We start from the raw sequence: 12242 nt of genomic DNA on the forward strand, positions 1-12242 counted from the left end.
GGGTAAAATGCACATAAGTGACTAGAAAGACCGTTTGCATGGAGTTAAGTGCCCAATTATAGAGGAACCATCACTTAAATTTTGGTAGAGCCTATTCGTATAGGTAGATTCAAATAAGTAGATTCAAATAGGTAGATTTCTATTCATAGGAATAACAGCATTGATGATAAGAAGATGCAGCAACACGGAAGAATAATTTCTGAGTGTAGCTCAGGAAATAGAACACAGATATTCTAACTGTAAAGGATGGTTGATGTCCTCAAATAGCAAATAAAGTGTAAACATGAAAATAGTTGTGTTAGAGTCATGGAACTATGGTTAGTTATTTCTGCTTTAATTCCCTTGAAAATTATTTATAGGGCTTTTATAATAAAATTCACTTTTCACCATTTTAAAAAGAATTCTTCCAATTATGGAAAACTTTAAAAAATATAAAGGGGAAAAAATCTCCCATGTTCCCATCTTATGGGAACTATTACTTTTAACATCTCAGTAGGTTATATATGTTTCAGTAATTGTTCTGTGTATAAGATTTTGGTATGTATGTGTTTGGTGCATATATAAAATCTGTGAGCATTCTCAAAAAAAAAAATCTGTGAGCATTCTCATAAGTGTGTGTGTCCCTCGAGTCTTGAATGAATCAGTGACTTAGTTGTCTGGAGGGTTATAGGAAGACACTGTGGACTTTCTTCATTCAGCCGACTGGCATAACAAGATGGATTGGTGGGTTTCTGATGTGGAGAAAGGCAGGTCCTCTGTTCAGTCTTCTGAATCCAATGCAAAGTCAGGGCTCAAACTATTCCCTCACCCTTGAGGCTACTGGGGCATAGCCACTCTTGGCAACAGTGGGCTCTGGCAGTGAGACCATTCAGGAGGCTTGAGATCAATTCACACTTGCTACATCCTGGCATTTGGAGAACCCGCCTCAAACTGACCAGTCTCAGATCTAACCCACTCCACCCCCAACTAATTTTCACTCACAGTAGAGTTGAAGACCTGCTGTCCTTGGACATGCTGGGCTGTTTCACTACATCTGTGCAGAAGTCCCAGGAGTGGCATCAGTGGAACCTGGGCTCCAGCCAGATTCACTAAGCCTCAGCTCCACACAACTGAGGAGTCTCTCTTCAGGAAAAAAATTCAAAGTTACTAAAATTAAGCACTTGGCCTTCAAAGGGTTGCAAAAACAGTGAAGGAGGACCTTAGAGCTTCAGCTTCATTAACTTCGTGGCAAATCCATGAAACTGAGCTTCAAAATATAACGTAGCAAAAAACAAAAACAAAAAACAAAAATATAATGTAGCCCAGCCCGCCCTCAACCCATGACAGCCTGATTTTATAAAACACGTGGCTCCCCACCCAAGTCTCATTGACATGATGGTTCTCCAGCCCCACCCTCTGGCTGACAAGAGATGTATCTCTTGAGAGTAGGGCTCCTGAGGGATGGCCATTCGGGAAGGGGACAGTTGGGGAAACTCTCAACTGGGGGCTGGCTTCTGCAGCAGGAGGTCCCAGGTCCCGGGGTTTATGGAGTACTACTGTTTGTGCAATAAGTCACCCCACAGTTCAGCAGCATGAAACATTAGCGTTTTGTTTTACTTACAGATCCAGGGGGTCAGTATTTGGAAAAAGCACAGCAGGTATGGCTTGTTTTTGCCCATGTGTGAGACCTCAGCTGGGAACCTGACATCTGAGGCACCTTGAAAGCTGTGTGGTTGGAGTTACCTGAAGCCTTGCTCATGTGCATGCCCAATGTGGCTGGGAGGACTCGCAGAGTAGGCCTGGCTGACTGGAGCCCATGACAGAGCCCACCTGGCTTGAACATCCTTGCTGCCCAGTGGCCTCGTGGTAGCTGGAAGCCATAGCATCTCTGGGTTCTAAGCACAAGTGTCCGGTGAGCAAAGGCGAAACTGCACGGCCTCTTCTGAATCTGTATTCACACCCTTCAGTTTTCCTTATTAGGTTTGAACTTTTATGTCAAGGATTAAGATATATCAGCAACTATCTAAATAAGTCAGGGCCCCTGGTCAGAAGTGCATGTGCCCCTGCGATTTTTCTGACACTCTGGGTATAACGTCCTCAATGCGCCTGCACTGGAGTAGCACTGCTGGGGAAGGCACTTCTGTTTCCCTCCCTAATGTAGGGTAGAAGTGATACTGTGGGCACCTCCCCATGGTTCCCAATTCCGAGCTGTGTTCCTGTTTGTGTTATTGCAGGGCAGGTGAGCAAGGGCTGCAACAGGACAGCAGGAGCTTGTGTGGCTTGGGTTCTCAGTGATCTGGCATTTTCTAAGGACTGCAAGTGTGTAGTCGGGTTCCAGTTTTACTGAACTGAACTGGAATAGAGGAGCCTTAACATGTTTTCCAAATGTAGTGTTCTCTGACAAGAATTCTAACCCTAGAGAGTCTGAACTATGCACAACTAGCGTGACATATTTTCTACACTAGATTCAGGGGTAAGAGCCTCTCATGCCATTTACTTAAAGAAGCTGATCTTCTCAGTACATCTGGTTTCCTTGAGGACAAGAAGGAACACAAGAACAGAAACACAGGGACGCAGGAGGATACACGTAATAAAGGGAGATGGACACAGCTGACTAGGGCTGAGGCTGCTAAGCCGCCTAGTCCAGTCTAGCCACTGGCTGGCTCCTTGTGGCAAATAAGCACCCAAAAGGAGGCTACAGAAAACTGAATACACAAATACAACAAACAAAATACACAATGGATTTCAAAGAAAGCAAGCAAAACATCTCCTCCATCAGTGGTTTGTTACATTTGGGATATATAGGGACAGATTAATTTCACCTGTTTCTTCTTGCTTCCTAAATGGTATTATTAGAATAGCTAAATCTACTGATGTGACTTGCATTATTTATACCAGGGACTGTTGTTTTCTTGAGTGGCTTTTAAATGACGATGAAATTAATTCCAAAAAAAAGAGAGGAGGCATTGCACAAGCATACTGGGGACTACTGGAAGACTATTTGTAATATCCTTCCCCCAAGGGAGAAATTTCAAGTTATTGAGAAACTTACATCCCAGGATTGTGATTGGTAAAGTAAGCCAACTGATATAACCCTGACGGTTGGTGGCCATATCCAGCCAATGCAATTTAAATACAGATTCTAATGAGGATAAGTCACTGTTCAAAGGTTGTGGCTCTGAGAGAGACTGTTAGTGGATTCAGGATTTAATGTGATACTATGGACCTTCAACACAGATTATACAAAAACAAAAGCTTATTAAACACCAGGAAAAAGAATCAATGAAAAACTATCAGGAGAAGATTAACTTGTACATTTCTCAAAAAAGATAAATCTTGCAAAACATAAGGTTCCAATACGGAGGTGCTATTGTTCATAAGATGATGGCTTAACAAAGGGAAAAGAAATCTTCCTTTTTGTGAAACAGCAACATCTGTGTTTCTAATGCCTGTGAGTCCTGTAGAGAAATTTATATGAAGTCATCTTGCACCATTCATAAGCACCCTTCCCAAGAATGTAATGTGCAATAATGATAATTCTGAGTGTATCTGGTTCCTGTATACAAAAAGCATTTGTTGGGTTTCTCACCACTTTGAAAATCTCTCATTTGGAATTTTGTGAATCCTTGGATGAAGCCATCTCCAGATCCACTACATTTCCGCGCCCCCCCCCCCCATTTCTCTTTTTTGTAGGTTGTACAATGTAGCATTAGTGGGCACTTATGACTGAGGGTACTCAACACTGATTAATTCCACATTTCCCTATTACTGTTTGGATGATCTGATATCTGGGGATGGATGACCTAGAGCTTAATATTTCCACAATCATTTCCACCACATCTCTCTGAGGGTGTCTGAGACATGTGCTCGTTGAAGGCTTGCATATGCATATACTTGTATTGTTTCCATTGAGAATGACTGGGTCAAGTCTAGTACAGGATGAGCTATGACTTAAGGCTTTTCCATGTTCCAGTGAGTGTGAAGTGGGTTTACCCAGTATGAGTTCTCTGGTGCTTGGTAAGGGACGAGCTGTGTGTGAAGGCTTTCCCACAGTCCCTGCACTCATATGGCTTCTCTCCTGTATGGATCCTCCGGTGCTGAGTGAGGTGGGTGCTCTGCCTGAATGATTTCCTGCAATCCTGACATTCATAGGGCTTTTCCCCAGTGTGTGTCCGTTCATGCTGGCTGAGTGATGAGCTGTGACTGAAGGATTTTCCACACTCGTTGCACCCGTAGGGCTTTTCCTTGGTGTGAATCCTCTGGTGTTCTATGAGAAGGGAGCTCTGGCTGAAGGCTCTGCCACATGCATTACATTCATAGGGCTTTTCTCCCGTGTGAATCCTCTGATGCTGAATGAGTGGGGCAAGCTGGCTGAAGGCTCTGCCACACTCATTACATTCATAGGGCTTCTCCCCAGTGTGGATCCGCTGGTGTTTGGTTAGGGATGAGCTGTGACTGAAGGCCTTGCCACAGTCACTACACTCATAGGGCTTTTCCCCAGTGTGGATTCTTTGATGTTGAGTGAGGTGTGTGCTCTGCCGGAAGGCCTTCCCACACTGACCGCATTCATACGGCTTCTCTCCTGTGTGCGTCCGCTCATGCTGGCTGAGTGATGAGCTGTGGCTGAAGGTTTTTCCACACTCATTGCACCCATAGGGTTTCTCTCCCGTGTGGATCCTCCGATGCTCTGTCAGGAGTGTGCTCTGGCTGAAGGCCTTCCCACACTCATTGCACTCATACGGTTTCTCTCCCGTGTGGGTCCTCTGATGCTGAATCAGTGGTGTGATCTGCGTGAAGGCCTTCCCACACTCGTGGCACTCGTATGGCTTCTCCCCAGTGTGGATTCGCCAATGTTTGGTCAAGGAAGAGCTGTGGCTGAAGGCCTTACCACACTCCCCACACTGGTAGGGCTTCTCTCCCGTGTGAATTCGAAGGTGCTGGGTGAGGTGGATGCTCTGCCGGAAGGCCTTCCCACACTCGCTGCACTCGTAGGGCTTCTCCCCAGTGTGAGTCCGCTCGTGTTGACTGAAGGAGGACCTAAAACTGAAAGATTTCCCGCACTCGCTGCACTCGTAGGGCTTCTCCCCTGTGTGAGTTCTCTGGTGCTGGATCAGTGGGGCAATCTGGTTGAAGGTTTTCCCACACTGAGTACACTTATAAGGTTTCTCACCAGTGTGGATCCTCTGGTGTTTGGTAAGTGCTGAGCTGTTCCGGAAGCCTTTTCCGCATTCGTGACACTCATAAGGTCTCTCTCCTGTGTGCGTGCGGTTGTGCTCAGTAAGTGCTGAGCTGTGACTAAAGGCCTTTCCACATGCCTGACACTTGTAGGGCTTCTCCTTTGCATATATCTCCTGTTGAGCATTTAGCCCTGGCTCTGGCATCCCCCTCTTCCTGTGTGTCCCCAGCATGTGGATGCCTTGTCTTTCAGGAATCTCTGGCTGAGATGGGAGACTAGGGCTCAGAATCAAGTTTTCCCCAAACTCATTCCCCTGCTGCCGCTGCTGCATGAGTGTCTTCATGGGCATGAAGGCCACCTGCACCATGTGTCTATCTCGGCTCTCATGACACTGCCCCCCCTGGCCCTCAGCATCGTCACCCTCAGAGCACCACAGACTATCCCACAGGAACCTTTCCACCAGGACACTGCTGGGCGTTTCTTCAGCGATGTCTTGCGTTAGAGCTGACAGTCTGGTTTTGGGCCTAGTTTCCAAATCTGAAAGGAACAAAAATGGAGATGTTCCTTAATTTCAGTTTGGGGGGAATAGTTTGTGGTAGTGGATGGGTAGATAAAGAGTAAAACTAAAAAACAATAAAAATAAAAAAATAAAATATAAATTAAAAATAAATAAAAAATATAAATAAAAAAAGAGTAAAACTGATAGTTTTGAAAGGGTGAAGGCACAAGTACATTTGACCATTTAAAAATACAGTTTTGCAAATGAGGGAAGTAACAGGAGCAGGAAAGAAAGGGGGGAAGGGGGGAGCTGGCGGAGGGACACGGATGGATCTTGCAAGGGGAGCAAGGGGAACACAGAGAGTGAGGGCAGGGAGATGACGCTGGGCTGACAGTGAGCAGCTAGGGAAGCCATGAGCAGATGCCCCAGGTCAGAAGAGGCAGAGCAATGGCCAGGCCCTGACGAAAGCAGCCAGGTGGTGATGGAGGAACAGCTGCCTCACAGGTGAAGGACCACCCAGACCAGCCCTCCCACTGCTCAGGTCCAGGTCTCCTGCTGCTGTTTCACCTCTGCCACATGTCAAGAAACCACCAGCTCCCCCAGTCTGGAGAGAGCTGTATATCACTACAAGGGTGGATAAATGACCTAAGGTGAATAAGAGGACTTGGATCTGGTCTGTTGGGTCTGTCTCACCCACTGGGAGCTCCCTGAGGGCAGGGCTTCTGTCCACCTCAGTCACCATGGCATCCCCACCTGCAGCAGTATCCAACAGACGTGCTGAACAAACACATCCCTTTCTCCCTCTTCCAGGCAGAACTGCTTTTTGTCCCTACAGCCATTGCTTCAGTGTATGCCATCCCCACTACCACACTGGATTGGCCTAAAGTTGTGATGGGGCCACCCTGCCCACTTATGTTACACTCTAGTTAAGTGTTAAGAAAAAAAAAGAGAGAGATCAAGCCAAGTGTGGCTGGCAAAATAGTAGCTCCCAAATATGTCCCTGTTTTTCTAATCATCCGAGATTACCCTGGGTTATCCTAGTGGGCCCAAGGCAATCACAGGGTTCTGGAACTGCGAGAAAATGGGGGGCAGGGCAGGAGGACCAGGGCCAGGGCCAGGCTGATGTGAGAAGACCTTAGGGCCATGCTCACTTAGAAGATGGACAAGACTGTGAAGCAAGGAATGCGAGCATCTCTGGAAGCTGGAATGTGAAAGGAAATGTGCTCTCTCCAGGCACTGCAAAAGGAATGCTGACCTGCTGACACCTTGACTATAGCACAGTGACACTCATTTTGGACTTCTGACCTCTAGAACCGTAAAACAACTTATGTTGTTTTAAGCCACTAAATTTGTGGTAATTTGTTACAGCAGCCATAGAAAGCTAATAACTTAGGTAAGGGCTGGTTACTTCTGAACTGGACAGACTCTGTGGTGACCCTCTCCCCCTGGGTCAGGGCCTGACACCAGTGCCGGGACAGCCCCACTTCCTACAGAGTTGGTACTGGTCTCAGGAACCGGATAAGATATATGGAGAACATACCCTGAAGGGTACGTGGAAAAGTCCAGACTGGATCACTGACCCACAGATACATGAGTTTGTAAAAGATTCTATGGTTTAAACCACTGAAGCTGGAATGTCTGTTACACAGCAAGAGCAGCCAACTGCCCGCCCCCCCCCCCCAACCAGTGCCTTTGCACTTGCTATTCCTTCTGCCTGGAATTCTGTTCTCCCAGCTTGTTTCATGGGTTGGTTTCCCATGACTTAGGCTTCAGCTCATAGATCACCTCCCTGGAGAGGCTAGCCTCATCCGTGCTCAAGTCATCCCCACAACCTGGCCTCTGCCTCATGACCTGCATTCATTTCTGCAGCATTCTTCATATGTCGTATCTTATGCAGTTATTATTTTACCTGTTTACTGCATGCCCCCTCCCTCACCAAGAATGTAAATTCACTGAAGATGAGAACTTGGTCTCACTCACCGCAGAACGGATGCTTGATGCACATTTACTGAAAGACTGAGTAGTCAATTTGCCCTGAAGAATGTGAAAGCAGATATGAAGAGAGAGTGCCACAGGGCTGAATGGGCTCCTCCCAGCCCTGCAGGGCTCTCCCCTCACCTGAGCACACACTTCAGGGCACCCTCTCATCCACTGCCCATAGCTCCTCCTCCTGCTCCAGCAGGAAGATGACATCTAGCTTGGGAAGCCAACATCCTGCTCAAGGGAGACCCACAAGTATGCCTTTGTATTCCAGAACCCTCCCCATCCCCCTGTCCACTCCATGTTCAGTCTTCTGGGACCAATTGGCTGTAGGCCCTAGAGGTGACAGGTTGTGGTAGAGGCCCTAATGCTAGGCCTCATACGGACACCAACACTGGCTCTGGGTGGATGTGTGACCCAGCCCCCGCCAATTAGAGTTCTGCTGCTTCCCCTGCCTGCTGGCAATAATGAAATTATTATTTCATATGAAATATGAACTTCATATGAAAGTGGACTTAGGACCTTCTAGGATCATAGAAGGACCTAGCTTCTATGGGTGCCCAGGATACAGACTCTGTCTTTTCTGCTGGTCTCAGATGCAAAAGAGGTACTCTGGTAGCTATCTTCTCACTTCCGGGGGCCCATCTGTGAATGGAGGCAGAAAGAGATACAGAGGGAGGAAGTGTGGGGGGAGGGGGTTCCTGATAGCACTACAGAAAGACCCTGGGATTCTGCAGTCATGGGAGCCACTATGGCCCTCTTACCCCAGGATTTTCTGCCTCTGGCATTTTCGGGTGGGATCTATAACTTCCAACCAAATATCAGGTCTCTAAAGCCCAAAACTCATGCTAGGTATCTGCTTTTAAGGACTAAACCTACCCCTACTTTTAACCCAGGAGAATTAGAATCTGTGCTGGGGGCAGACCATCAGGGGTTCAGTTGTAGCCTTACCCACAGACACCAGGAGCCTGAAGGTCTCCAGCATCACATCGCGATACAGGGTCCTCTGGGCAGGCTCCAGCTGCCCCCACTCCTCCTGGGTGAAGTCCACAACCACGTCCTCAAAGGTCACTTGCTCCTGAAACATCACACACAAATGTCCTCACCCAGGCCACACCTGGCGATGGCTGCTAATAGGAGCAGCTGGTGGACAGGGAGAGCAAAGCTGGTGTGGGGGAGTGGGGGGGTTTCTCAAGTCTAAGGATTTAGGTCAGCTTTCCTGTGGGGTGTAAGGGCTCTGCTAGAAGAAAGGGGGTCTTAGGATATAAGAGGACCCACCGGGTCCTGCAAACACAGGACCCCTGAAATGCCATCATGGCAGTGACCGAGGGAGGGGCATGAAGGAGCCCGGGGAGGCTGAAAACCTCCCATACATCAGCTAGAATGTCCACTAGTATCCATACCTGCAGTCAACAAGCTGCACATTCACGTAAACCTATATTGTGCATTAATGATACCTGAATACAAAGTGAGGAGAGAGAAGAGTCAATGGAGTGGGGGGAACAAGCAAATGAACTAGATGGGGGTCCCCAGTTAAAGGACTCCTGGGGACCATTTCCTAGTCTTTTATTTTGGACATTTATAAATTGGGGTAAAAACACAATCCCAAGGAGAAAGTCTAAATGGGTTCCAGGGTGCAGGGAGGCTCCCAGGGGGATTCCGGAATCATCACTACCACACTTGTGTGTTTTCTGAAATTCCCACACAAGGCCAGTTTCTTCTGTGACTGGGTGGGGAATTTATGATTTTCTTCAAGGCATGTGAGGGGCAGAAACAGACATCCTCTGCAAAGGCAGTTTCATCTCACCAAATCAAGTGTTGTGGATGGCTGGGCGAGGTGGGGAGGTGGGCAGAGGCAAGTGAGTCCAGGGCCTCACCTTGACTTTGGCTGTCACTGCCTTGAGTGATGGGAGTGAGAGACACAAGGTAGCCAAATACTGGATCCTGGCCCAACTGGCAGCATATGCCTCTGCTAACATTTCCCCCACCAGAGGAGGGGAGATGTGGGGCAGCAGAGGGTATTAAACTAGGCTTCAGGGGTTGGGGGAGCACTGTCAAGACCTGGCCCTCAACCCAGATGACTGGGCTTTAAACTCCAGCCTCAGGTCCATGTTTTAAAGTGCTCTGAGCCTCCCTGCCCTCATCTGTAGGTTACTGAGAACTCCCTGAGAAGGCTGTTGGGAGGAATAAGGGAATTCACATGGTGTGTGTGCCCCAGGCCTGGCACATATTGGGTGCTTTACCTGTGTGAGCCACCATTCAGGCAAGTGTGCTGGGGAGCTTGGGGAGGTTTTATTTTACTAACTTCCCTATCCCTATTTCTGCTACATTTTCCAGACTCAATAGGTCTTAGTGTTATCTGCAGAGACCACTGAGTGCAGGTCACCTTTCAGGGCTCCACAGATGCCATGGAAACAAGAGACACACACCTGGCCACATGGTGTTCATGCGCTAGTTACAGGGTCTGGGAGCTGACAAAAATGAATCCCAAGAGGGGTAAGTGGTCTAGAGAAAATGGGACGCTGATGGCGTAGCCATACAGAGGTCTGGAAGAAGAGTCATGAAGGCAGTGGAATGTGTGCTGAGCACTGGGGGCTTTGGTGGGGGCACATGGTCTGAGCTGGGCCCAGGCATCCTGAGTTTAGCCCTGGCTCAGCCACTCCCAGCTGTGTTTTAGTTTCTTCATTCCAACCTCACAGGGCTGACATGTTTGGAGGATAGGGTGGAGTGTGTCCAGTACTGACCACAGACTTTGGTACATTTCCACCCATTCACTGAGTGCCTACTGTGTTCTGGGCCTTTGCACGGGGCAAAAATGGTCAGAAGTGCTTCCCAAAGCCCTAGCCTCAAGCAACTTGCCTAGAAGACCTTGTTCTCAGTCTTCCTATTATGTTATGTACATGCCCTTTATGGAAAGTGCCTGTTTCCACCACCAGGCATTTGCTTGTGGTACTCCCCCAGCCTGGAATATTATTACTGTTGGCCTTGATCTCATTCCCCAACCCTCTGCAGGCCTCTGTTTGGGGGCCACTTCCTCATAGAGGCCTTCTGGGCTATACTGGCTAATGCCTGGTGCCTAAGCCCATCTTCTTCTGGGCTTCATTTCCCTGCACAGCACTTGGCGCATTTACATTCTTCATAGGGACTGTAAGCCTCACAGGAATGGTGATTTTTTTGTTCATCTTCTCTGTTCCCAAACCTGTAATTCCTATAACAGAGCTTGGTGCACCACTCGGTCAATAGCAAGTGCTAAGTGCCTGTTGCCTAAGGGACTGGATGGAGAGAGTGAGCTGGCAGTACAAACTGGAACCCTGGATTGAGAAAGTGCCAGACACATCAGTGGAATGGATAAGTGCTATCTGCCCCTCACCTGTCTTGAAGAAAATCATAATCTTGAAGGAATCAGGGAAATCCTCTCAGAGGTGGTGAGGTGTGAAATCGGAAGGAAGATGGAGCTGACTAAAGCACATTCATGGCAGGGAACAGAGTAAGGGCAAAGGCCCTGAGAGGAGAATGAGTCTGTGCAGACTGGAGGCCAGGCCTGGGAGGCCTGTGTGTGAAGTTGGCAGTGTACTCACCGGGGCCCCAGCAGCAAAGAGCCCAGCAGTCATTCCCTCCTCCGCTGGCCTCTTGCAGGAACAGCAAGCTCCTCTGCAGGCAGTTCTGGGGCAAAAGGGGATATGAGAGACTAGGCAAGTGCTGTGGTGACCAGAAACCCCCCACCCTGTTATCTGTGTGCAAGTAGGAAGGGCTGTGGCTGCTAGAGCCTGGAGCCCTGCACCGAGGCCAACCCCACCAGCAATGAAACCTCAGCTTGGTGTTCTCCAGGCCTCTACTCTGCCCAGTGCTATTCCAGGCAGTAGATGGATTACCTTGAATTCTCCTACCCCATTTCACAAATAGAAAAACTGAAGGCCACAGCAGGCAAGGGTAGACCTCCAGTTGCTCAGATGACTTCCAGCGTGATAACTATTTCTGCTACTGACAGAAAGCTAGACAGTTATGAAGTCTTCGGGCACTGTTTGCCTCAGTTTCCCCCTCTCATAAAATGAGAGTGGTGACCTAGCACAGAAATTATAGGAATTAAGGTGTGGCAAGGGCCGAAAATGGAGCCTGGCATGCAGCAGTACACACATGAAGGCAATCTGTGCTGGAAGGAAAGCCTCTTGCTTCAGTGAGCATCTATTTAGCATCTGCTACATGCAAGGCTCCACTGGTGGTGGTTTACAAGCTCATCTCTGGCTGAGTGCCCAGAATGAAACTCATTCTGGTAGAATGCATTTCCCTTGTCCCTCTGTACTTCCCCTTGATGACCCTTCCCGGGCACCCTTGATTCTGCCCCATACCACTTGTGCCCTATTGTCTTCACAGCGGTTTCCAAGATGGGAGTTATCTTGTTCAGTGATGTGTTGACAGGTTTCTTATCATCCTCCTGACTCCCCTGGGGGATTTGGGGACCGGAACAATACTGGGGGCTCTTGGGTATAGCACAGGGCCTGGCACCCAGGACATCAAAATAGGTGCTTGCTGAATTAATACAGAGGCCTGGATGGTACTCAGTAAGACTCTTAACATAATGAGTCTGTGTTCTGGGTCCCAGAGAGTAAA

General features: G+C 48.3%; 1 protein-coding gene across 1 annotated transcript; it reads right to left on the reverse strand.

The window, feature by feature from the left end:
• Window positions 1–3168: 3168 nt before the first annotated feature.
• On the reverse strand, window positions 3169–12242 carry ZNF135 (zinc finger protein 135). The gene is given in 5 exon segments (XM_038527465.1): window positions 3169–4030; window positions 4032–5692; window positions 8586–8712; window positions 11213–11297; window positions 11507–12242. Coding segments are annotated over 4 exon segments (2136 nt in total). The 5' UTR covers window positions 11246–11297; window positions 11507–12242; the 3' UTR covers window positions 3169–3715.

Source organism: Canis lupus, chromosome 1 (assembly GCF_011100685.1).
Source record: "Canis lupus familiaris isolate Mischka breed German Shepherd chromosome 1, alternate assembly UU_Cfam_GSD_1.0, whole genome shotgun sequence".
NCBI classification, from domain to species: Eukaryota; Metazoa; Chordata; class Mammalia; order Carnivora; family Canidae; genus Canis; species Canis lupus.